The sequence below is a fragment of the Dromaius novaehollandiae genome, chromosome Z (genome assembly GCF_036370855.1).
Source record: "Dromaius novaehollandiae isolate bDroNov1 chromosome Z, bDroNov1.hap1, whole genome shotgun sequence".
Taxonomy (NCBI): Eukaryota; Metazoa; Chordata; class Aves; order Casuariiformes; family Dromaiidae; genus Dromaius; species Dromaius novaehollandiae.
In genome coordinates this window covers 58074619-58100803 of record NC_088132.1, presented here as the reverse complement: position 1 = coordinate 58100803, position 26185 = coordinate 58074619, and the positions used below count along the sequence as shown (strand labels likewise).

The following is a 26185-nucleotide window of genomic DNA, read 5'->3' as shown; positions in this document are numbered from 1 at the left end:
GTTTCAAATAAGCAAGAGGAAGTACTACTTTAACCAACAGGTAACAACTTTCGGTAAATTGCTGCACCAGTAGTTTGTGGAGGCAGACTGTATCAGAGAGTTCAAAAAAGCCTTTGACCAATTCACACACCAGTCCATGAATAGATACTAAAAAGTTGGTTGCTGCTAACATTGCCAAAAGAGCAACTGCAGTTGCTGGTAGGGTACAAAGGGTCATTGAGAGTGGCCACTGTCTGTCCCAGGAGTGCACTTCTGTTCAGGTACAGACCTTCACAGAGGCTCAGTTCTGTAAAAAGGTAACTTAGCTGGAAGTGAGGTTGTAGTGATCAAGAGCCGACTGGAATAGGTTCTCTCCTTAACTTTGCTACTCTCCCTACTTCAACACTTCTCCACCCTATTTTCTCTTCACATTTATGTCATTCTCTTAAGTACTTTAACAAACAGAATGACTTAGCTGCTTACGTATCTTTGTTCATGCCCCTCCTCTCAAGGAAACCCATTATATGAACTTTTGCTTTCATTTCAGACAGATGTTAAAGACAGAAGTTATGAGTTTGTCACAAGATAGAAGAACACTACAAGCTAATAGTGCGCCATCTTTTAGGGTGGTTGTTAATTCCAAACAACTTACAGTATCTGGAGTCTGTAATTCCCAAAGAGACATTTTGGCAAAACATGCAGTTTCCTATAATTGTCTCAGCAAAGATGAAAGAATAAAAACAAAAAATGCAGCTTTTTCATCACTGAGAAATTTTTTCCTGAGACAAAACAGTCAGCTGCTCTGGCCACTGGAAGAACACATTGTTTCTGCTAAATAATAAATCATTCCATTTTGTTCACACAATCTATTTGTCACTAAAAAGTCTAACTGCAACCAAATCAGCAGGATGGATCAGTTCTTAAAGCAATGCTGATGCTGAAATACAGCATGTTACTTCTCACTGTTGAGAAAATTGAAGCAGACTATGACAGATCACTCAATATTTCTAACTTGTAGCAAAGTGATTTTTTTTCCCCCTAAGAATTCATATATGTTAGTTCATCTGCCTTATTCATCCCAGAACAGAATTCTCAGAGTATAGCTATTGGGAAGAGTTTTTCACACCTGAACTTCTGGTATGTCTGCGAGAGGTAGGTGTTCATAGATGAAAGATGTTCGCTCTCTCCTTCAAAGAGTTTGTTAGAAGCAGCATGCTGCAGGACTTTCGCAACACAACCTAGATTCCGCCTCTGATCAGGGTGTATCTGGCCCCCAGCTGTCATATCAATTATGTCAAAACCATCAGGAGCAACAATGGCAGGGTTCATGTAGCGATAATACAGGAGGTTTCCAACAATCTAAAAGAAAAACAGTTTTAAGAGATCTTCCCTTTGCATACACTAATTACATTTTTACAAAACATGATCAAACACTTCTACTTCTGAATTAGACACAGGAATTGGTGGTAGAAAACTGTGGGGAAACACTCCTAAAACATAAGTGTTCTCTACGTGGTTAGCTGAAAAAGTCTGTGGCCTTGTATAAAAAGATTCAAGCATAATAATGGGCACCACACCACAAACAATAATAAGACAAACACTGGATTAAATACACTCTCCCATCCCAAACCAATCACTTTCTTAAACAAGATCTTGCCAAAACATTAAACAATTACTTATTAAAGAGCCTAGAATGTTTGAAATTCAATTCAAATTAGATTACTTATGAAAAAAACGATGATCTGGTTTTGACTGTCAGAAATATATTCCAGACAGACATCTTTGGAAATATTCTACTTTGTATTCCAACAAATCTTCCAACAAATGCCAGAAATAATTGAAGACCATATTTAGAGTTTGCTATTTTTGAACTTTAGAATAATAAAATTTCTGAATAAAATGTTCAGTTAAAGGTGGCTCTTAAAAATTTATTGCACTGTTATAGATGAGAAAATTAGACGTCCATTTCATGACGAATTTTTCCAACATGCATGAACTCTGGCAGGTGCCCCAATAACAGGTAGTTAGCACAAAAGCTCAGGTTTATTCATGTTTTAAACACACACATCCATAGGAGTGGAATCAAAACTTTATCCTAACAGCTCCTCAAAGACAATAGTCCTATACATCTGTTAGGCTCTGGCTCAGTTCTTATTTTCCTCTGATTGCTTCTCCACGGGAGAAAAAAATCATACGTATTCCAAACTTTGTAATAAAAAGCACAGTCATTGTCAATTAAACAGCATTTATTGCCCTTCTTTGGGCCCAGAAGTTGTGCCTTTTTAAGCATCCTTATGAACATTAGGGAATTTCTACCATCAGGTTTCAGTTTGGTCCTACTGACATTAGATCAGCTACTGCAAGATTGAATTGAATGTGTCAACGTAAACACATAACTTTTTAAAATTTTGCTAGGTTCAGCTCCAGAGGTTTGTTCTCTGAAGTGCTAAATATCCCTGACAGCTTCTACTGTATTCACTGGTAAGACACTGTTTCCAAAGAGCACTTCACACAGCCTTAAAAGACCAGTTAACAGGTTATCTGAAACAGAAGTTTCTACAGTGATATTACAGTAACTTGTATCATGCAGACAACTGTTTCGCATTAGTCCTGGTCCCATCAATAAGCAGGACTTTTCTTTCTGTAATTAGCCTCAGCTTGTGCAGCCACCTGCAGAACCTCCAGCATACAAACTCAAGGGCTTTTACCTGGGTGCCTTATGCTGAATCAATTTGCTACTTATTTCATAAGTTGAGCAACACTTTAGTCTGCATTGCTAGAGTGGTAGACAGAAGAACTTCATAAATGCTGCTTGCAAGGATTTCAATGTATTGTTTAAACACACAAAAACAGAATCAAATTTTCAGCAGAGGAGCTTGAAGTCTTCTAAATTGGCTCCAGGAAAAATTTAACACCAAACAGCATCTTTTTGAAGGATAATAAGAAGTCTCATTGAAATGAATGCCTCATGATTTTAGAACTATTTCAATAAACATGCATAAAACCATCTTTATTAAAATGCAAGTAGTTTCAATTCTCATGAGGTGTCAGTGTCTCAGTTGGATGGAAGGCTCATGGAGCTATTCCCCCCAAGTCCTCTAAAGAAGCACAGTAGCTGTGACAGGTTAGAGATAGGCACTGTGCCAGTAACATACTTATCACTCAACACAATTTACTTTTCAGCCTGTGAAAATGTCATTCCCACAACTTTTACAAGCATCTTAGGTGTAACGGAAGATTCTACTTGCAATTTGTTCTTAGAGCCCTTTCCTCATGGTTTTTAAATTATAGTATTACTTCAATTATTTTTCCAATACATGTATTTTTATTATCCTAACTTAATCTCAGGTGAGAAAAAAAGAGTTAAGACCACAGTGCTCTCCAGGAAAAGACTGCTGGGAGGAAAGAACAGGAGGACAAAACCAAAAAAAAGGTGATTCAGATAAATTCCAACCCTTTAAGAACTATTACAGATCTGATTGTCCCCAACACAGGTTGAGCATCATCTTCTGCAGGAATTGTTGAGTACCCAGATTACAGAAGCTAGATTGTGGCAACAGAGTTCCCTTCTCCCCACCCTTCCACCGCCCCTCTGCAACCCAAGGACTGAATTTCTTCAATAAATGCAGATCTTTTCAGGTCCTTACTACACTGTCAATAAAAATCCCTTTTGGCATAAAAAGAACAAGCTGCTGGCAGTTTGCCCTCAGAAGTCTACCTTTAATAGTTCATCTTCTGTTGCATCTGGAAATTTCTCATGGAGCGAGCTCTTCAGAACTTTGGCTATATATCTCATTCCATAACTACATGTAGAACAGATGAAAAGGAAAATAATGGAAAGACTTAGATGAAACACAAACAAATCATTCTAGTCAGCCAAGATACTGGTTCTTTTCATCAGCCACTTAAAACACAAAAGATGATGATAATGGAACTACAAAAAGTTTCACATACAGGTAGAGATTCACTAGGCTATAGCAGAGTAGGGTTCTGTGATGTGGAGAAACCACTCCCTCTACTGGAGAAGTCATTAAAGAGGCACATATCACAAGCCATGTAATTTGAAAGGATGAACTTTGCATAAAGCTTGACTGTGCACACAAACTGCAGCCTGGAGAGTCCTAGCCCAGCACTTACGGCATCATATTGAGAGATGAGAATATGGATGTGAGAACTTTGTCAGTTACTGCTCGCAAACTCTGAATCGATGATTCCAATTTATTGACTACTTCTGTATGTGTTAATGCTTGTTCTGTGGTTACATCATACGGCAATTTGCTGCAAAGCAAACAGACATTAAATCAGCCTAAATGTATTTGAGACTAAAATACAATTTGTTTGGCCTTGTAAGGTCATCACTGAACAGAAAAAACACATTAGACAAGGCAAATACAGCTGAATTTGGTTAAATAACTAGATTCTCAGATTAGGGTGGTGGGTTTTTTGGTTTTTTGTTTGTTTTTGTTTGTTTTTGGAGCAGGGGGACAACATGCCATCATGTGCCTTCCCCTACTTACAAAAGCGGAATCTCTTTTCAAAGCAGATTTTAAAAGTCCCAAGCATGAATTTCTTCATCCTAGTGCAGCTCCTCAGAAGCACAGGGCACTGCTAACAGATGCTGTTACAAACCCTGGGCATAAGGCTGCAAATTCTTCCATGGCATAGCTTACTACACTAGTAAAGGCTATGATGGAAATGACTCAAAGTTCATGGCCAGCAAAATGATCCTTCTGTTTGGAACAGATTAGAGTATTTCAAGCACCCCTCCCCACCCCCTCCAAAATCTCATTGTGTTGTGGGGAGATGAGGGAAATGGGTAGACACATGTGACAGACATGAGCAAAATTTGTCAGAAAAGGAGCTGAACTGAGGGATCCCTCAAGTATTTAAGAGAGACTATAACATATCCAACCTCCTCACTCACCTGGCCTCACCAGTCTGCATTTCTAACTGGTTTACCCATGCCTTGTACACATCCACAGGACTAGTGTTGATTATGAGGGACTTGTCATCCATGATGTCCTTCACCACCGGGGCCAGGAGCTGGCGTAGAGTGTTCTGCCCACGAGCACCTCGATTGAAGCTGACGACCATCTTAATGACAGTGGGGTTTCCAGTGACAATATCCTGTATCTGATCTACCTTAGAGCTGCATCAAAAGCAGAACACTTCTCAGATCTGACTTACGTACACAGTTATCCATGTTTTCTAAACATATTTTTCAAAACCACACTTTTGAAAGCATCCTTTCAGTATCCTAACAGCTTTTTACATGCTGAAGCATGTTTATACAGCTTATTTATTAGACTTTCATATAAGACAAGATTATAGAAGTTACTTGCTGAATTATTATATAAGCTAAAATAATGTCCCTGGAACGCGGTATGTAGTGTGCAGCAGCTAATCTATACCTGATTCAGGCCCAAACATCTGATCAGCAGATACCTGTTAAGTGTATAAATTATTTCACGATAAACCACCAACTCTAGACTTACAGAGCACATGTTTCCACAAAGAAAACAAACCAGACTTTCTCCAACCTTTCATACTCAAGCAGAAAAGTACAGAAACTAGTATTTACCCTTTCAAGTGATCTATCATACAAAAAGATTTCTCCACCATAGAAAAATTTCTCTGAATCTAAAATAGCTTGAGCTAGAAATAAGTTACACCATCCTGAAAGCACAAATTTCTCTCATGGCAAAACTATATATACAATTTTATAACAATTACAAAATTATGAATGAATTCTACTTTAAAGAATTTGATTAAGGAATTCATTCACCTATCTGTAAGACAAGTTAACTAAAGTCTTCTAGTAAATGTACATACTTTATTTCCTCTTCTAGAGCAGTTTTAAAGAGCTTGAGAAGCAGATATTCTTCTCGCTGATTGGAAGCATAGTTGTATAGAGTGAAGATGACTGTATCCATAAATTTCGTTGATTTGTTTTGAGGCATCTGGAAAATCAGCTTCGCCAGATACGTGGGATTAGTCTACAAAACAAATGATTCAAATTCTATTTTCTTAGATGAACTACCCACACTTTGGGGGCAGCACTTTATTTCCATTAACTCTAAAATTACATTGATTCCCATATACATCACTTTTTTTTTTTTTTTTTACACTAGCTTTACTTTTTTGCCCAAATATTTATGCATAAGAAACACTGAATACTGCTCTGTGCAAATGGCATAGGTAAGGATTTTATTGGAAGTCTCTAAACATAGTACTTTTGTGCATTAGCTCTACGTATCCAACGCTAAGTGAAGGCAATATCTACCAAAAAGACACTGCATAGTATGTATATTCTTAAGTTTTAGAGGGTATCTGTCCTGGGAAGATCTAAAATTCCTCTAAAATAGCTTAGATGAGTTGAGATTAATAAAAAAAACAAAGCCAGATGCATATATGCTGTCAAATGCATAACAGACAGCTTCCTTTTCCCTACATACAATGTAAAGACAACAGTAATTTATGTGGACTAAAAGATACATGGAAAACCTCTCTTTGGCTTCAACATTGACTGAAGTTATTCTCAAGAATAAAACAGCTATTTCTTGCACAGTTTAAAGACAACAAGGATATTCTCAATTACAGTAATATTAGAAGATGATGATGGTGTTTACTGTGGTCTACGTACTATAGTCCTTTGGAGATCTTTTCATGATCACCAATGAAAGCACTAAAACAAAACGAGCGATATACTTTTAATTTGTCTTTAGCAATGTGTGGTTTTTAGCTTCTACATTAAAACTTACCTGTAAAAGGTAGAATAAATGTTGATAAGCCTCCAGTTTTTTTCTTCTCTCCTTACTCAAACCTTTGATACCCTGTTTGTCAACCATAACCATCTCTTCCAGCTGATTTTTGCTCTTTTTGTTAAGTTTCTTACTGTGCAGTACCACATCCTGCAGACACGATGATCAAAGGTTTAGGTTATATATTCACAAAAAAGACAAGGTGGAAAAATAACATCTTTCAACCATTTTGGTGTCATTCTTACAGGGTCCTTTATTAGCAATTTTGCATGTTTTGCTCTACTCACTAACTGGTGTTTTGAACATGTTTAAGTGTATCTCATCGCCATTACAGCTTGCCAGCAATGACTGTCTAGGTAACCCAATCTCATGTACAGACTCATTCATTATTTAGTTACAATGAACAAGCTCAAATAATTTGAGGTCTATTCCATTCTACCACAGAAAAGATGCTTAAAATCTAACAAGCAATTACTATTGCTTACGAGTAGCAAAAGAGTGACATTCAGTAGTAAACTGACATACCACTTGGAACAGAGTAATCTCTAATGCAAGTCACATTCAGCTATCCAGATAACTTAAAACAAGCAAAGAAAGTGCTTCCTTTCCCAGGAGTATTTTAACTAAACCTGCTTTGCTTGAACACAGAAAACTGTCCAGTGCATGCTACCAAGGGTGCTTCAACAGAGTCCACTGACCTGAAGAGTGATTCTATTTTTCACCAGTAGTCCAATCTTTATATCCATTAAGTTCAAGTCTTTCTCCAGCTGTTGATTGGATCGGATTTTTGTAACCACTTCTTCCCTTAACCTTGTTACTTCTAGTTCTTCTTGAAAGTCTAAGTCACTTTGGTCCAAGAGGTAGGCAAATTTGCGCAAGACAGTCAAGGGCGGATTTTCAGCACCAACTGTAGTCACAGTAAATAGGCTTGTTAGTTTACATAACATTGAACATGCACAAGACAGTCAGGGAACTGGTCCCTACAGAAAAACTCTGAACTCTACAGAGAATTTCATGCCATTTAGGACAAGGGTAAAATATTTTTGTCATCCTGTGCAAGCACAGCTTTGGAAAACAGCTGTAGCTGTAAAACAATTTGTTTACAAATACTTGCAGCTGCTTTTGAAGAAGAATGGGAAACTCAAATCCTGCATGAAAATTTTAAAAATGACTGAACACAGTAACATACATCTCTTCGGACATACCATGTTTAACTGTTACCACTTACTTAGTGTTCTGTAGTCCTCCCTAGCTTTATTTGCTCTGAGAAATGCTTGTATCTTCACAATTTCTTCATTCTAGAAGGGACCAAGATTAGGCACAAAGAATCAAGAAACCTCTAAACTACAGTTCATGTTTTGTGTAACATGATGAATATAGGTATCTAGATAAAGACTTAGTGTCACTGGGGAAAAAACACATGAAGATCTGCAGTTAGGATAAATTTCTGCTCAGAAACATCCTGCAGAATCTGTGTACTCATTCCTGAGATTCCAGTGCACTTGCAGTCATTTTAATGCTCTATACTGAAAATGGAGGAAAAGTACTTACATGATCCTTGAAGTATTGCAGACGTTTCCTATAAGCTCTCTTTGCTAGCCACATTTTGACCCATGACTGAATCTGAAAGTTAAATAAAAACTTAATATACACTGCACAAAGCGCGGTGGGTAGGTATGGTGGATGTTAAACTACCTTCTGACAGTCCCCTGCTATAAGCATGCTGTGCTGTCATATCTGGGGACGGATGACCATACTATTGGGCTCCTATAGTTCAGTGACCAGATGGAGGCTTTGACTGAAATCACAGGTTGAATTTAAGGCTCTACCACTGGAGTGTAGAAATGACTTGCCAAAGATAATGCTGCCTTCATGTCTCAGCTCTCATTCACACAGTCTCCCTCAGAGATAGGAAATGAATATCCTAGCTGTGATCTACTAGTGATCTACTCATGATATAGTATCCTATTAGCATCCCATAGGAAACCTAGCACTTTCCGGACAGATATATTTGACAGCTTTTAATGAAATGACACTACTCTGTCAGCTCCAATATTTTCTAATTCAGTGTTATGGAAAGGCAACTGTAAGGAAGTCTCTCAAGCTCAAAGCACATTGGAAGCCAAACACTTAACATTCAAGAATTAATTTACTGAAACAGCCAATTTAAGAGCTTTCAACATCATGCAAGTTTCTGAAAGCAAAGTCTGTTCAATTTTTACTGTTACAGTCTCAGATTCCCAGGCTGCGGAAAATCATAACAATTCATGAATATACCCAAGCTCTTCAATACAGATGGAATCTTACCTTGACAATAGCAGCAACATTGTCTTGAAGCACCTTTAATCTGTCAACATAGCTTTTCCTTTGTTTGTATCCTTTCCAGAAAGCCTATTTTATAAAAGGCAGGAGACTTATTACTAATAATAGACTAGTATTTATTCAAGTCTACATATATACACTAAAATCACCAGCACTGTTTATCTTGTACAGAAAAACTGCTGTTATGGTAAAAAGACAGGTAAGCCATCAGTAAAAGCAGGGCTGTCCCTCTATATTTTAAAGATGCCCATATAGGTTCCATGTGAATTTTGACCGATCTTTGCACAAAACTTTGTCATCATATGTCATTTCCCCTCCATCGCCTGAGGTCATCCTTACTCTGTCTTTTGTCACCCAAAACCTTTAACAGCCCAGTCACCGGCTGAACCCTGCACACAGGCAAACTCAGTCTCCCTTTTCCCATTACATCCAAAAGCTGCCCCCCCACCATTCTTGCCCAGCCCAGGCCTCCTTCCCCCAGTCTCTGGTCTAAGATTATCAGCCTGCCAAGGTCACTCAGAACCATCTTCTTCTACCACAGGGGATGTAACTTCCTAATACCCTCAACTTGGCTCTCCCTTCACTAGCCCAAAAGCAAACTTTTGGCAAGGACCTCAACAACAAGGATAATGTCTCTTGGCCTTAACCTTATTTTGCCTTTCATCTCTACTCCACCAGTCTTATTCTCCATTAGCTGGCTTTTCACAAGCCATTTCTATTTTAATGCCCACGGAAAACAATCAGATAAGAACTTTGTTTACAAAAAGTTCTCCAGACACTTTTGAACCTGACCATAGGCACTGAATTCCTCAAAACAGTACAGTCCTTTACTAAGCCTGGACACCATACGGAAAAATGAAAACTCAATCCAACAAACAAGCTCTAAAAGCACATATTACCATGAATGGTTAAAATATGTAAATACAAATGCCAAAAATAAAAATCAGTTGTCCACTGTTTTGTATTTCCTTCTTTAGCATTAGAGTTCTGGGTTTTGTTGTTGCTGTTGTGTTTAAGAGTTGAATAAGTTGCATATAACAAGAGGCGGTTATTTAACTATTTAAAATCAGTTGTGTGTGCATTTGTCAGTGTTCACACTCAGCACAGTTTCCTTTATACTCCTTTTGGAGTACAGCAAGCTGAACGCGTCCAAGTAATACTGCTGGAACCAGAGAACACCAAGAACGCTGCCACTCCCTACCCAATTATGACTGCTTCATGAAGCAGAGGCAAGCACAGCTTCCCAGTGGGGGTGGTCTGGAAAGGAATGCATTTCCTACATTATGCTTTGCCAAGGAATTTTTGCTTCAATACTCAGTGAATATCTTCATTTTGCACTGTGTATAATTAGGTGTACCACAAAATCGTTTCTGAACTTCTCTGACTGAAGTAACTTAGATTGCAGGTGTATGTGATCTACTGTTCTTTTAAAACTGGAGATTTGCTATTTAAAAGCTCACTCTAGTGAAGACAGGGACACATTTGCAGATGCAGACGTCTGAGCCGCTGCTAATGAAGACAGTGTAGCAGACCTAGTTGAGATTTGTGCCAGCACTACTTAGTCACAATCTCACACGTTACCCTTTAACCTAAGCAAGGTGGCCTTCTTGTTCTAGTACAATACCTGTATTTTGACAGCAGATGGTTCCTGGGTTTGGAGGTATGCTTTTCTTGCCTCGTAATTTTTTCTGACTAAGAATCCCCTTGCTCGGGCTTGCAGTTGAACAATCAGATTTTCATTAGCAAGCCACAGCTGCTCTCGATTGTAATCTGCTGTAACTTGCCCAACAATGTTCTGTTAAGAGATCATGGAAAAAGGTCATTTAAAAGGAGCTACGCAAAAAAATTCAAGCCAAAACCATTCTGGAATTTGGCTTGTATTCTCTCCATCTGTACAGCTTATGTCTACCATATCCAAGCCCCTCCAATTTATCCACAGATTTTAATCAATAAGAATGAAGAGTTACTTTGTTACCACTGAATTTTATATAAAGGGTAACTGAACTCCTTTCAATTAACCAGCTAGACACACCATTTTTGAAAGAGTTTTTTTTATATATCAGGACTGAGAGTTCTTTTCTAATGCTTTGAAGCTTTTGTAGAAGCCAGAAGTCTAGAAATCTAGGAATCTAGAACTGAATCTAGGAGCTCTGTACATAGAAGCACTACTTGCATACTTCAGTATTGCTCCCGTGGAAGTTTCAGAAGAACCTACACTGTGACTTCCGTTTTTTTGTGCAGCATAATAAACCCATAGACTAGATGGGCTGCGTAAGTATAAACACCAGCTTGAAGTACCAGACTCATCCTATTGTATCTGGAGGTATAAGCATGCTGACAGGTGATTAGATTTAAAGACAGAAAAGTGCCTGCCCTCCACCCCCAAGTACATTATGAAACTCGTCATAGGACAGTTGAAATACAAAAATACAAGAGGATAAAAATAGTAATTTGACTTTCTTCCATAGATGTCTCTACCGATGGCCATTAAAAAGGATGCTCTAGTTGCAACCTCCACTTAGGAAGTCCCTAAATCATTTTCAGACATAAGACAGGAGGAGGTGCTATCATCTCCAATTTTCCTTACACTTTTTCAGATGCCGCTGTATTGTCAGAGAAAAAAAATACTGAGTTAAAAGGATCTTTGGTTTCACCCAGTACAGCGTCTTACTGCCTTGACATTCCCACATCTTACTATCTATCCAATGTTATACCGCATTTGCATTCAATCACAGCAAACATTTCAGCAACCTACCTGGATTTCTTGACCAGTTAACCAAGAAGTTTTTGGTACAACTCCTTCAGGGGCAACACAGGTACCTTCTTCAGTTTCCACATTGTAATAGTAATCATACATATCTTTCATTACAAGTTTAATCCATGGACTTTCATTAGAATCTAAAAGCAATACATACTGTTATTAGCACACATGTTGGAGTCCTGCTACAAGGAAAAGTTACAGCTCTTCCTAAACGTTCCCCATCTCTACATTTGTTTCAACACTAGTTATCTGTTTTCTGTGCCAAGTCACCATACATCTTGGGCCAGTTTGTAATAAGGACATTTTCAAAATATCCTATTACGTGGATCAGGATCATTCTTCTAGGATGGAATAGCTAAGAAGGTTAGTACAGAGGTGCTACCAGCTTCTTAAAAGCAGAACATGCCAACTTGGTGCTTACTGCTGAAACAGTTTTTGCCACATCTTCCATCGTCGCTCCTGTAAGTGGAGCAGAGACAGCATTTGTAAAAAAGCTATTTCTTCTTCTTTTTGGTTTTCTTCCTGCCTGACTCTAGGCCTTATTGACACTTAGCTCACACAGATTTCCTACAGCCAAATCATTGCTCTGTTTGGTGACATCAGCTTTGGTAAACAAGGCTGTATCCTGAAGGGCAGGAAAATCCTCATTTCCTCACGGAAAAAGGCTCCAAGGTAAAGCTGCTAGGGTCAGTTGTGCAAGTTGCCCTCTGAAAACTCACGTTGCAGGATGAAACATGCACATCTGCTCTAAGAAAGCGTGCTACATCGACAATAGCTCCTATTTTACAGATTGGTAGCTAATCTTGGCTGCGTTAGCTATGATTAGCTTGCAACTCTAACACACCAAAACATCCCATCACCTGTGCTATGGGCAGAGTCTGGCCCCAGCCGCTGCTGATGCATACTGCTCCGGCATTGCATGGGGACCTGAAATGCAGCATGGACACTTCAGCAGAGCCTGACCTGACCCTTGGCAGAAGCCCATAAGGCTGAAGTCTGCAGTCTAAGCCTTCCCTGCTCCTGCTAGCAGAGAGGGAAAACTGAAGAGTAGTGTGGAGTAGTGTACTGACAGTCACAGAGAAGCTGCCCTAACTTCACTCAGAAGCTAATCTGACCCTATCTAGACTCTGGAAATAACTAGAGCCATTTCCTAGCCTGCACTGTGCTCTGAACAACAGATGCAACAATTCAACACTATATAAGAAGGACTTGGGCAAATAACATATTTCTTAAATAAAAAAATTACAAAACAGCAGCCCTGTCCTGCAGTTTACAGTGATTTTAGGTAAGCCCTCTGTGCTGGTTTTCCAGAGGCTTCAGTGGTATGGAAATGTGGAACTTTCCTACTGAGGAAGGTTTTTACCATTAGCTTTTAGTTTCTTGGCTTCGGAAAGGGTCTTGAAGTAGGTGTCGGCACACTCTGGAATGACTCGTAGTCCAAACTTAGACTGCAGTATCATCAGGATTGGCTGCGAATCGTCCTTCTCCAAGCTCTTGTTAATCATCGATGTCCCAAGAGCCACTAGGGTAAAACAATGACATAGAAAATCAAATGTTTTTATGGCATACACAAAAATTCACAGCACTTCACTCCTCTGCAGTCTACTGCATGCTTGCAAGGACAAGTATTTCAGACAAAAGCAAGCTTGTAGGATAGAAAGGTGTGCTCTACACAGGCTGGGATGCAGCCACAGCATGGTCGAGTGGTCTGTGGGCATAGCTGCTCCCTCATCACATCAGGTGACACTGACGGAGGAGGGCTGAGGATTGCAGGCACCTGAATTCAATGGAAATGATTCCTTTGCAATGGCAAGTGTTGAGACTGACACTGCTGCTCTAAAGGACCATGTGGCCCCCTGTAAAATTATGAGCTAAACGAAGCTTATCCATCCCCAGCTGCAAGAGACCTGTAGGCTGTAAATACACCAATTCTGCTCATGCAGCATTTTGAATCTCAGTATTGGAACACTGTGAAGAGCTCTTTTCCACACCCACCCTCCCTTCAAACAGCTAAGATATACAAAAATACAGCTGTCCCGTGTGATAAGCCTGAGCCCTCAACAGGGCCAAAGATCAACTCTTTCCCATAACACGGACTCTCTCAAGACAGAAATTTTGCTTTGACAGGCAGCCCTCTCACGCAAAACGGAAGGTCTATATTGGTATCTCTCCTTAAAGGGTGGCACATGTACAGCTAATATTTGGCTAATCTCATTTTGTTCTCCACTTGGATAAAGAGTAGAATGGCCTGCAATGATTCAAGACATGTAACATGACACAAATCACACTGCAACCACCACAGAGAATTTGGAAATGCACCAAAGCGCGCTAGCAGCTACTAGCAGCTCTCCCTAAATGAACATACAAGAGGCAGAATCCTTTGTTGACTGGGAAGACAGTTTGTTTAAAGGCCTTTTTAAATTTTAATACATGTAATATTTAACATTTTGCTTTGCTCTTTTATGCCACTGACTTATACAAGGCAGAAAAATTACTTTGGAAGGGCTCAAGACTGTTCCAGCACAGCTGTTAAAGCACCTTCTCTTATCTTACTGCTATTGCCGTCACTGCAGCAGTCTCAAAACTACACTTTGCACTGACTGAAACAAAAGTGTTAGATGCTCTTTGCTTTTGTATGAAAGTTTCTTGGCAGAGGGTGGAATTCAAAAAATAGCTTTTCTGAGCTAGACAGGTCAAAATAAAAGTTCGTTTACAAGTTATAATAATGCTGAACTAAGTTTAGACTGTGTGAACACAGCACGACAACTTCCTGAAGCAGGATGTGCTTGCTATAGGAAATATCAGGCTCTGTGTTGTGGGGAAATTTTAAATCTCATTTTTTAGCTGCAAAAATCTTAGAGCGCATCTAAAGAATGTAGATGACGCTGTTTGTTTCAACCCACAAGAGTACAGGAGATCAGCAAGATTATTTTTATTAGCGACTTGTTAAAATACTTTATTGATCATACTTGATTATGCAAAGCTATGTATTTGCTGCAAACATGGTGGCACACACTATATATAGAAACAATTTTACTGTAACAGCTGACTAGTAGATGGAGCAAAAGGCCTATCTTTTGCAAATCGTGTAGTATTGGCATATGGATAATTCTGTGCTACTTTCTCTAAGCCATTTATGTGACATTCATGGTGCTCTTACACCAGAGGCCACAACCTAGCATGTTTTCTACTCACTTTTTAGCTTTAACTCACATCTATTTACAAGTTACGAATTTCCTTCCCTTCTTTGTGCTCAGATGTTTCCTCATGCCTCTGGATGCCATTGACTGTATTCCCAAGTATGAGTTTGGACAGCTATGTGCTTCTGACCCCAGCTTAGAAAAAACAAGCCAGATACTTTTCACAGATACACGACCTATGAAAATACTTCAAATGTCTTTGGTATACCTAACTAGTTAATTTAAGACTGCAAATCAATTCTAGCATAATAACAACATTAAATTCAATGCTTTTGTAGTGGGGATAGAAGATTAAGTTTTGTAATAGCTAGTCCTGTTTCTTTTATTCTACCCATACCATTCAAAACAGACTTCTGACTGTTCACTGCCTATAAGCAAACAAACCACAGCACTGTATCAATAAAGGTTGAAAGCAGCATTGCAAGAATGCATTGAGTTCAGCAATTGCATTCACAAGCTCTCAGTGTGCTAAAGGTGGCAACTTTGACTCATCCAGGCAGATCCCCCCAAAGCCACCTGCAGCACAGCCGAACCGATACCGAATCCCAAGCTAAACACCTCAGCTGGTCTGTGCTGGCCCCAGGCAGAACCACTTGGCGACTCTACCAGGCTTTCCAGCATGCCCAACATACCCCATTACTCTTATTTTTACCTTACTTGTCACTCAAAATTAATTATATTGTAGATATTTTTCTAAAATTATTATATCTAATCAAAACTTTTAACAGAAGATAGTATTAAGTATATCCGGTACACAAGGCTGTAACAGGACATACCTCAGCCTCTTCTGTACAGATTTCTCCTGCTTCTTTACAGATTGGAAGAGTGTGCACTTCTCCAGAAAACGGAGTGCACTTTTTATACTACTTACAAACATGGTCTTAATTTTATTTATTAGCAATTAATAAAAGGCATTATGATGAAATAAGAGTAAATGAAGTTATAACCATTTAAGAATTTGCTCTTACAGCACACAGCAAGATTTTAATCTTATATAAGCAAAATAAGCTGTTAAACGATATTATGCCTTCCCTTTCTCATTTCCTTCTGTTTTCATATCAGTGGAGAACAGTAATAGGCAGTGTTCCATCAGCTCTGAAAATGCACTGACACTAGACATTTTAGTCACATCATCAACTTATGTAAGAAACCACTAAACTATTAGCCAAACCTTAAAGATTACCACTCTAGATAAAATTAACTCCATCCCTGGGATTTAAGTGATCCCAGTTTCAGGATGACAAAGAACATGCATTCATTTCTTCCAATATGTTTAAAGGTCTTTCACACATCCTTGAATATGGAAAAACAGATTACAAATTCAGCAGTTTTTCAAGACTAAGAACAAGAAGGGCGACATAGAAGTATGTTAATGCTTACAAATTTCTGCTTCCTTTATATTCCTATTGGCATCATTGATCCCTTTTTGTATTTCATCCAGCCACAGAACCGCTGATTCATCCTGGGATTCCTGGAAAAAGGACAGAGAAACGCTTTATAAAAGAACTGTAGGAATTAACTACAAAAGAAGTAAAAGTATTATAAAAATCTGTCCAAACATACTGATACAGGTCTGATACACAGACTCCCCTTGTGCACAAAAAATAATTTGACCACTTGAAAGCAGCAATAAAACAAGGCTCTAGCTCATCTTCCATTTACTGACTTGAATAAATGCATGTTCAAACACGAAGTTCTCAAAGTTTATTTGTAGAAGACACCATCCTACCAAAGATAAATGAAAATTATGAGCAGAGCTAGAAGCAATCTTTTCCATTTCCATAATATGTAAGCAAAATAATTGGAGCACTAAGTAAAATCAAATATGACCAGACAATACAGTGATAACAGCATAAACAGCAGAGCAGAAGATTATAGAAAGTTAATTTTCTTTCAGAATTCCCTATTTGGAAAGGTTCTGCATACATACACACAGAGTGAGTAAAGATTACATGAGAAAATACCAGCAGTAACTGGCATAGAAAGACAACTCAGGTTTAGTAATGATGACTTACTTCAGGTAGCAAACATTTCAGGAATTAAGCAGCAGAGCAGGTTTCACAGTTCATGACATTATACCCAATGTAAAAGAGAGGGTGCTCTGTACAAGATAATCCTTCCTTTCTGCCAAAGTTTCAACCTAAGGCTACAATGGAGAGACCCGATGTCCTGAGGCATGCAGACATTAAGCAGCTTAAAAGCCACTGGCACAAGCTTACACTAGAAATTGGGGACACAAGGGAGGCATGACACCCAGGGACTGACCCAAGTAAAGCTCTGACCATTTCTGAGCATCATTAACTAGTTTGCATGAGTTGCAATTTAGAACTCTACAGAGAGGCTAATCTCTAAAACGTGAACCTGAAATCAGATGTCTGGGCTGTCCCAGCACTTGCAGGGCTGGTGGGCAGCAAGAAAGCGGCCAGGGAGCGGACGGAGCCGGGACCGCACCGAGCAGGCGCCGGGGCCGGGGCCACCCGACCGACCCGCAGCACAGCAGCCCCGAGAGCAGCAGTGCTCCTCTGCCCAGGGTCACAGACGGGCAGCCACTTCGGCTTGGAAAAAAGATTTAGGAGCTGAAGAGACATTTAGAGGTTAATACAACAGCTGGGGGAACAAAACTTTCTAAAAAGGAAATAGAATTGCCAGATCTGTAAGATACTAGTGATGATAGGAACTGGAATATACTGATTTGATAAAGGAGTATATACACACACACATTTCCCAAAAATTATTTCGGGAAATATATCAGAGAAGTATTTCAGAAAATAAAAGCCAGAAAAGAGCCACAAAGCACTAAAACAATGGATATCACTGTTATAGGGCCCAGCTGCAGGCCAAAATCCAATAAATCTGTGGTCCACAGAAATTACGAGGAGTAAACAGGGTGGAAAAAAATGACAAAAACACTCTTCAGGTTTCATAATATATGTTCATAGTATATGTAAACAAAAGGTTTAGACAAAATTAAGCATTATCAGGTAATGCTGTAACAGCAGGACACACAACACACGTAGTAGAAAGTCAGAGTTTACACCTGGGAGAGCACATACTGAATTGCAAAACTACAAACAACAGTTTCTGGAACACGATTGTGAAATGAAGAATCTGGTGTCCAGTTTCTACAAGCTTCATACAAGAACAAATACAAATATTGTTCCGAAGCCAAACACCACTTATTCAGTCCCCACCACTAGCTTGGAAGCCAGACCAAGACTTGCTCTAATTTTGACGGGTTGAAGCAAACCACTGTTATTTGGCATTCAAGCAAAAAAAATATTTCAGACAGAGAAAAAGGAGGGCAACAAAACAGAAAATTAACATGGGGTAAAGGCAGTAGAGGCTGCAGCTTGTTGGGATAGACGTTGTCTGAATATCACTGCTGGCTGGAAGGACAGACAGCCCAAGGAGTGCAGACAGCTTGTATTTGTTAGGTAGGGAGAAGCCAAAGCAGAACACCGTTTCCATAAGGTGGGTATCTTTTTCAGTTTGTGTCTTGCTTTACCCTTTATATTTACTAAACCAAGATCACCACCCTGTTCCCACAGCCTGGCTTCTTCCTCAAGAGTACAGGATTTAACAGCATGGGATTTCGGTCTGTAAGTGAGACCTCTAAGGATTTACACAACCTTCCTTTTGATTCTTCCAGAAAAAGAAATTTCTCCAGAGCTGTACATACAAATCTCAGCAGAACACACAGAGCCCCCACATCACCTTCGGGCTCTTGGTAAATTAGGAGTTAAGTTACTGCTGTAAAGCAATTTAATCTCTGTGTTGGGCAGAGGCTGAAACTGAGTCATGTGTGCATATCTGGCTACGTCACGCCCTCCTCGCTGTAGTAGACAAAGGACAAACTCGCCTCTTAGCATAAATCCCGTGCCTACAGGATGCTTCTGGGGGACAGCTCTATCATTCTTTAGTCCTTTACCGAGAAATAAATCCCCCCTAAAAAGCCTCTTGAGATGAGCTAGAGCAGCACCGGATTTTTGCTAGCTGGATTTAACATACTACAATGAAGATACTAGTTTTAACTGGATTGTTCTCCCTTACCTCGAGTCTTTTCACAGCAGGTAAGTCCTCCTTTCTGCCTGTGTTCTGTATTTTAGTTAGCTTTTGCTTTATCAGCATTTTAGCAGCTTAACTGGACTGTAGATAGCTACATTCTAGGAAGTCTCATTTAAGGCAGATCTTTATACTTCCATTTCAGTGACACCTTGAATTATTCTCCCCTTTAGCCCAATCGATTTCAATAAGGATTTTTTAAAACTTTTAAGGGAGCTTACTGAAAGCACCTCTCTCCCAAACTCACCCTTGCCTGTATTTCTATAGTGATACGGTAATGTGAGACCTGTAGAGTCTTGTTCCTTCTGCTTTAAAGAGTTGAACAGAATTACAGCTTCACAGATGGTGTCATTACAGGGAAGTGCTCTGATAGCTCTTCTATTGGGACAAAAATAACTGAAGGAAATTATCAGAGTAAGCCCACTTTTCCTCACTAGAATTAAAGCTGCTCACAAACTGAACTCATTTTTATAAGCTCTGTTTTGTATATGAAACAAACTTTTCCTCACTAGAATTAAAGCTGCTCGCAAACTGAACTCATTTTTATAAGCTCTGTTTTGTATATGAAACAAAATAAAATATATATACACACACATCTTTAAAAGTGATTAAGGTTCATTTTTTGACTAATTATCCAAAAAAATATTAAAAGGTATGCAGTCTACTAATTATGTGATTGCAAACCACTTTACCGTAAGTCTGACAGTTTCAAAACAGTGAGTCTGGATAAAACTGTTTTCCATATTTTATTCCAGCACCGCAGGATAAAAGAAAAACCCACAGGTTTCAGTTCAAATTTTAGTTCACTTATTGTGAATTCCAATTTCAAGATACCTAAGAATTTTTAAATGACAAAATTCATTAGAGAGCTGCTGCTGTTTGTTCTCCAGAATCTCTTTTATAAGATCCTTTCTGAAGCCACTTGTTGAAAACATCGGTGCTTCATCTTAGAAACGTCAACATGTCTTTACAAAGTTCCCTACTTGGCACTGAGGAACAGGCATTAGTAAAAGTGACCAGCACTATTAGGCTTTGCCCACATGCTAACAGGATTTACTGACTGAGGATTTCTTTGCTGGAGGAAAAGAAGTTTTATTGGCTTACAAATACATTCAGTCTAATATCAATCCTAACACTTTTATTCAGCTCTTAAAACAGTAACTGGCCTGCCTTCTGTATGAGAAATTGAAAAGATCTGGTTTGCCTTAGAGTCCAAAGCTGAAGAATACAGAGCAGTAACATTAATTTGATTTGTGAGACCAAAAAATGAGTTATTTGGATTTTCTAACTGGAAAATTGTAGCATGAGTTAAACAAGATAGTGCTTTTCGCATCTTTTGCTGTCATGCATTTTCCACATTAAGCGACAAGAATTTTATCCTGTTTCCTTTCGAAATTGTGACCAAGCTTAGACCAAGGCTGCTGCTTACATGACAAGTTACCAACATTGCTACTACCTGGCAAAACCCTCTCCGGGTGCTAATATTACACAGATGACTTCAGTAACTTTGCCAGCAAAGATTACTGAAAACATCCGAAATGCAGAAAATCTGGTTTAACATTAAATTCATGCAAAATTTTCAGGGTTAGGTGTTAGATGACAAGAAAAAAAGTGAAGATTGTCCTTGAGCACATTTGGTATAAAAACCCAAAGCAGAACTCCACCAAGTCTTTCACGCATAAATCACTTCTCACATGGAAAGATTTACCTGTCTCCTTACCTGAAGCTGATTCTACTGATAATCCAGTAGTATGCCTCTTCTAACAATTTTAACTTTTTTTTTAAAGCTTCCAAATCTTCCCCTAATAGCTCTGCAATTCAAACCGTGTCTCTTATCAAGACTTTTCGTGGAATTTCAGCAAGAGACTACGACTATATTCCCCCTTACGCTATAGAAGGGGAGACAACGACTGTTCGTATCAGAGAGCAAAAATGCTCTTCAAAAAAGCCAAATGACTCAACTTTAACAGAAGTTAACAACACAACGTTGGAGTACCTGACCAGTTCTCTCAGCACCAAGCTAATACCCGCTGTCTACCTCAGTGCTGTTTTGTTAGGTGTGCCATCTAATGCCGTTATCCTGTGGATGCTGCTCTTCCGAATTCGATCCGTGTGTACTGCCATCCTCTACACAAACTTAGCTGTTTCAGACCTGCTGTTCTGCATCATGTTGCCATTCAAAATAGCGTATCACCTCAACGGAAACAACTGGATTTTTGGCGAAATGATGTGTCGAACTACAACTGCCGTGTTCTACGGCAACATGTACTGCTCCATTCTGCTGCTCATGTGCATCAGCGTCAGCCGGTACGTGGCCATCGTCCACCCGTTCACCTACAAGAGCCTGCCCAAGCGCGCCTACGCCATCGCCGTCTGCACTACTGTGTGGACCATCGTTTTCCTGTACATGCTGCCGCTCTGCATCATGAAGCAGAGCTATTACGTGAAACAACTGGACATTTTCACCTGTCACGATGTGCACAACGCCTGTGAAACTATATCAGCCTTCCAGTTCTACTACTACATTTCTTTAGCTATCTTTGGATTTTTGATACCTCTTGCAACTATCATTTTCTGCTACATCTCAATCATTCAAACACTCAAGACTCACGAATGGTTCTGGTATGTTAAAGTCAGTCTTTTGATCCTGACGATCTTTGCTATTTGCTTCGTACCAAGCAACATTATCCTTATTGTCCATCACATCAACTACTACTATTACAACACAGATAGGTTGTATTCTTTTTATCTAATTGCTTTATGTCTTAGCAGCTTAAACAGTTGCCTTGATCCATTTCTTTACTTTCTGATGTCCAAAATCAGAAGTCAATCCAATATTTATCTAACAATGGTTAAAGTTTCTAGGGAAAAATGAATTTAGATCTATATTTATTATTGTTGGAATTATGATTTTGTATAGTGTTAACCCAGGTAGCAATAAACCTCAGGTGCAACAATCAGACTTAAATAAAAACACGTTAAAAAACCCACGATCCTCTCAGTAAAATTTACTTCCTTCCAAGCACCATATGAGAGGCATCTTCTGAAATACACTTTGCCAACTCTGAAATTCTATGGGGCATATTACAATAACTGGTGTACTTAGACTCAGGGAAGTAGCTAAGCACCTCCATTTTCTTCTAAGCAGTTCGCCATTACGGCCATGGAGAAGAGAATACCAACCGCCACAGCCTCTAAACACCGAAAGACAAAGCAATGCTTGAACAGCACTTTCAGGCCCATTCACAATTTCCAAATACTTCAGATGAGCTCTCAACACAAAATCACTGCAGGAGTGCCTATGTGAAAACAGCCTTTTGACACCAGTGGAAATGGGAACAAATAAAAGCACTTTCTCCATGTCCGGAGGCTGTATAGCTTCGCAGAAGCTCCCTGTCTATGCATCGCTAGCAAATATTGCCCTGGATGATGAAAATAAAGAATCAGAGTCCCTTTAGCTTCCAAGGGCAGTAAATCCACAGCCATACGCAGAACCTGGTGCACTTCCAAGGAAGTATCTTTCATTAGGTAACTTAACCAGCTTTGCACTGGAGACTTGTTCTTCCACTTGGTCAGCTCCCGCACGCCTGCAGCCCACAAGCGCTGCTGGCGGCTAACCCTTATCAGCAGGAATCCAGGCATGCTTTATTCTTGCTCAGTAAGCACAACAGGGAAGTTATTCTGTAGTATTCCCTTGATTTCCACATCCTCACAGGAAATACCTACAGTGTTACAAATACTGAGGGCAGTTATGATTAATTGTCCACATTAATAGAGCAAAGAGTTAGCTCACACATTTACAGAAACTCAGAATCTACATATCCCGAGTGCAAGCTCCTACAAAATGAACTTGATGGCTGGTGTTCATATTTGTAACTGCAGTGTACAAGGCAGTAATGAGAAAAAGGGAGTCTCATATAGCATTCTAAGAAGCATTACTTAAAAATAAAATCATTTGCACTGGAAAACAAAGTGTCTCCAAGAAACTGGAGACTGGCAAGGCTCCTGGCTCCTAACTTCAAGCCTTAATCTTGCCATTTTCGCAAAATGCACAAGAACAAATATTTAAAGTTATCTTTAAACCAGATGTTACACAATTATTGCAAACATCACAAAAATGCCAGTTTGACTGTAAAAGCCAATGACCTGTGTGTCTATCATTAAAAATAAAGCAACATGGGAATCATTTCAAAGTTTGGTACATTTGTTTGACGTTTCAGGTATCCATAATGCACTTCGTGATCACAGAGTTTCTCTTCATTAGGACTCACATACACTTGATTTGAAATGGCTTTGAGAACTGTTACAAGCTGTTATATAAAATTATGGGAATAAATAAACTCCATGTTCCTATTTTCATTTTCAAGCAAGGAACAACTAGGTGTGAAATGAGATTAAGATTTACAATGGCAAGTGGGAGATTTAGATGCAGACTGTATTTATCAAAAGCCACCACAATGTGACAGCAGAATGGTTAGAATAAGCAGTCAGTTTTGACCCACACGTTTTTCCAGGCAAAGGGGAACACAGGAAGTTCACAGGCAGACCTATCTAATCCTCGTAAATCAAACACTTCCTCCTTCCACAGCTCACTCTAAAAACATGCCAAAGACAATTAAAGACAGATTTGCTTTAAAAACAGGGCTCAAAAGTGGGAGGATAGATTTTACAGTTATGGCATGGCCCTTTCAATTCTGTTTGGTTTTTGTTTGTTTTAAGAGGCTCAATCTAAATACCTTTTTCTAAAGAAAGATGATGTCAATGTCATTAGGTAGTACACAGAGTAACTCATTAATGCATCTAAGCTGGAAATGTTTCACTCTTTTGGGAGCATGCACAGTACAGTATCTTGCTCTCTAAGCGGGAGGATGGCTTTTACAGCGAAGAAGGAAAAAGAGGACACGTTTAAAGTAGTCGTAAAGAGGTTGCAAAAACAAAAGCAAAGCTGGGGAGAGAAAGGTCAGCTGAAGTACCTAAGAACATCCCACATGTTTTTGAGCTGCAAGATTTCAAAAAGACTACACAATTTTTGTTCCACAACTTCAGCATGTTTCCCATTAGCACGTTCCTGGGGAAGGCAGTGGGCGCCGGTGGGGGTCCATGCCCCAGGAGCCCCCAGCGGCCTCACGGGGCGCTCCTCGTGCCGGCGCGGGACACCCCGGCTTTCCTGCCCTCTGCACACAGACATCAACTCCTGCCCTTTCCAGGGCACCCAAAGTAACTGGGATGCACTCAACGCACCCAGGTGCTTGGCAAGAGACAAGGCTTTGCAGGGTCCAGGTGAGCCAGCCCTGCTCCTGCGCAAGAAACCGAGACTCGTGCAACATCTCTTCCAAAGGCTCTGACCGTGGTTGCAGACACACACGGTTATCACAGGTGAAGTGGCAAGGCAGCAGGAAGGTGTTTCTACGTGCCAATGTGTGAGGGCTTTTCCAGCTGAACATTTACTTTAGGAACACGCCACGTGAATTTTAGGTGTCTTTTCCAAGCCCTGGACTTTAAGTGCTGTGCTAGCAGCTTTGGCTAATCTTGCATTCAGTCACATCCTGCAAGCTGTTAGGCTGTGCTGTTTACGCTTCCCCGCGCTGATGCTGACCAGGGCACTGCTTTTGCGAAAGCAGATACCAGTATCCTGCTGCGGTGGGTTCAATCTGAAGGCACGTACGAGGAAGACAGCACGTTGTTACATGACAATGGCAGGATAGAAGTACACACAAACCATTATTATAAAACCCCAAACTGAAGCAACTGAGGTGCCTCAATGAAACAGTTCTCAGCAGTCTGTTAATGGAAACAGACTCCTTCAGCTCTGCACTTCTGGCAAAAACCTCAAATCCCATTCATTTTGTAGCTACCTGCCTGACACTAAACCTGGTAACTAAACCATTGCACAAATTCATAACCGTATCAGGGCAGCTATCACCATTTTGCAATTGCTGCAGCAACCTAGTAGAATTAACAATAAATCAAGGTTACATCAAGTCAGTAGGGACAAACATGCAGAACACATCTTAGTATTAATATATTGAGAATTAACCCCCTGTGCCAGTCACAGGATAAGTTGTAGTGGAAAATTTTGTCATCGTTGGCTTATTCACCACCCCATGGGCACAACTAATCCAAACACCGGGGGGACCGGGACAGGGACATGCATGTAAGTGAAAAGAATTGGCATTGCAATGTTCCAACGAGCAGCAACGTTTAAAGCTCTAACCTTGCATTTCTGTGCTTTGGCATGGTGCAGGACATCCTGATAATGCCTTGCATTTACTGGTTTCACATCTTGCAGTTTGGCTGTGGGTAACAGTAGAGTTTCTAGAGTTTTCTCAGGATTTCCTTGGTCAATTGCTTCATTAATGTGGCCAATTGCAACAATTCCTACAAAATGGAAAAGTTATTAAAAATGTAGTTATCAAAGATATAACTTATCACATAGCAGACACAAACACACACAGCAGTACAAGACAGGAAAAATCAAGTTACAAGAAAGCAGAGGCAGCAACAGCAGGTAATTTAAAGATGTTTTTGCTCAAATATTCACATAAAGCTATTGAATTGGGCAGTTTTCCTTTCTCCTATAGTTATCTAGTCAGTTGAATCTGCCTCTTCATAAAACGCAAGTTTATCCTTATCGAAAGAGGAAAATGGACTTCCTTATGAGCAAGACAGGACAATCCATGTGAACCTTCATGAAAAGCATGAGACTGCATGTAAAGATGTGCAACCACAAGTTCATTTACAGCGCCAAAAGATTCATTTTTGAGAGATTTCAGACCAGATTACTTGGGACCCTAGTTTACACAAACACCTACCTACTGACCTCTCAACTATAGCATTACGTACCAGTTTAACATCACGTCTCTAAGTTTTACCTTAGCTAACCAAACTGAAAACGTTTGCCTTCAGACAAATCACCCGATTTTCAGACCACTGGCCCTCAGGACTTAAGTCAGCAAGCAACAGCTGTCCAACACACCCCCTAACCAGCTTTCCTCAGCTGTGTGGGCTGCTACCAGCACTTCAAAGTCGCAACACCCTCCCCACGCACACAGCACCGAAGCGCGCTGCCCCAGTCCCAGCTCCTGAAAGCGGTGCCAGAG

The 26185-nt window shown here is 39.8% G+C and overlaps 2 protein-coding genes across 8 annotated transcripts in view; one reads left to right on the top strand and one right to left on the bottom strand.

The window, feature by feature from the left end:
* Window positions 1-26185, bottom strand: part of LOC112987024 (ras GTPase-activating-like protein IQGAP2) — a 126746-nt gene that overhangs the window by 16020 nt on the left and 84541 nt on the right. For all 7 annotated transcript variants that reach the window (XM_026106661.2, XM_026106662.2, XM_026106665.2 and 4 more), the window contains 15 exons: window positions 25300-25463; window positions 16404-16494; window positions 13187-13345; window positions 11818-11960; window positions 10687-10857; window positions 9048-9131; window positions 8292-8363; window positions 7969-8038; window positions 7439-7647; window positions 6741-6890; window positions 5812-5975; window positions 4904-5128; window positions 4117-4257; window positions 3698-3782; window positions 1106-1338 (listed from right to left, as the gene is read on the bottom strand). In XM_026106661.2, the coding sequence (XP_025962446.2) occupies window positions 1106-1338; window positions 3698-3782; window positions 4117-4257; window positions 4904-5128; window positions 5812-5975; window positions 6741-6890; window positions 7439-7647; window positions 7969-8038; window positions 8292-8363; window positions 9048-9131; window positions 10687-10857; window positions 11818-11960; window positions 13187-13345; window positions 16404-16494; window positions 25300-25463 (2161 nt within the window). The remainder of the gene's footprint in view (window positions 1-1105; window positions 1339-3697; window positions 3783-4116; window positions 4258-4903; window positions 5129-5811; window positions 5976-6740; window positions 6891-7438; window positions 7648-7968; window positions 8039-8291; window positions 8364-9047; window positions 9132-10686; window positions 10858-11817; window positions 11961-13186; window positions 13346-16403; window positions 16495-25299; window positions 25464-26185) is intronic.
* Window positions 18823-23271, top strand: LOC112987025 (proteinase-activated receptor 3). Its single transcript, XM_026106667.2, has 2 exons — window positions 18823-19093; window positions 20873-23271. The coding sequence occupies exons 1-2, from the start codon at window positions 19036-19038 to the stop codon at window positions 21958-21960; spliced, it is 1146 nt and encodes a 381-aa protein (XP_025962452.1). The 5' UTR covers window positions 18823-19035; the 3' UTR covers window positions 21961-23271.

Bases quoted from the DNA above. Each gene is read 5' to 3' on its own strand.
- LOC112987025 (XM_026106667.2), top strand. From the start codon at position 19,036: ATGAAGATACTAGTTTTAACTGGATTGTTCTCCCTTACCTCGAGTCTT. The intron at 19,094-20,872 runs GTAAGTCCTCCT...TTTTTTTTAAAG, and splicing joins CTCGAGTCTTTTCACAGCAG to CTTCCAAATCTTCCCCTAAT.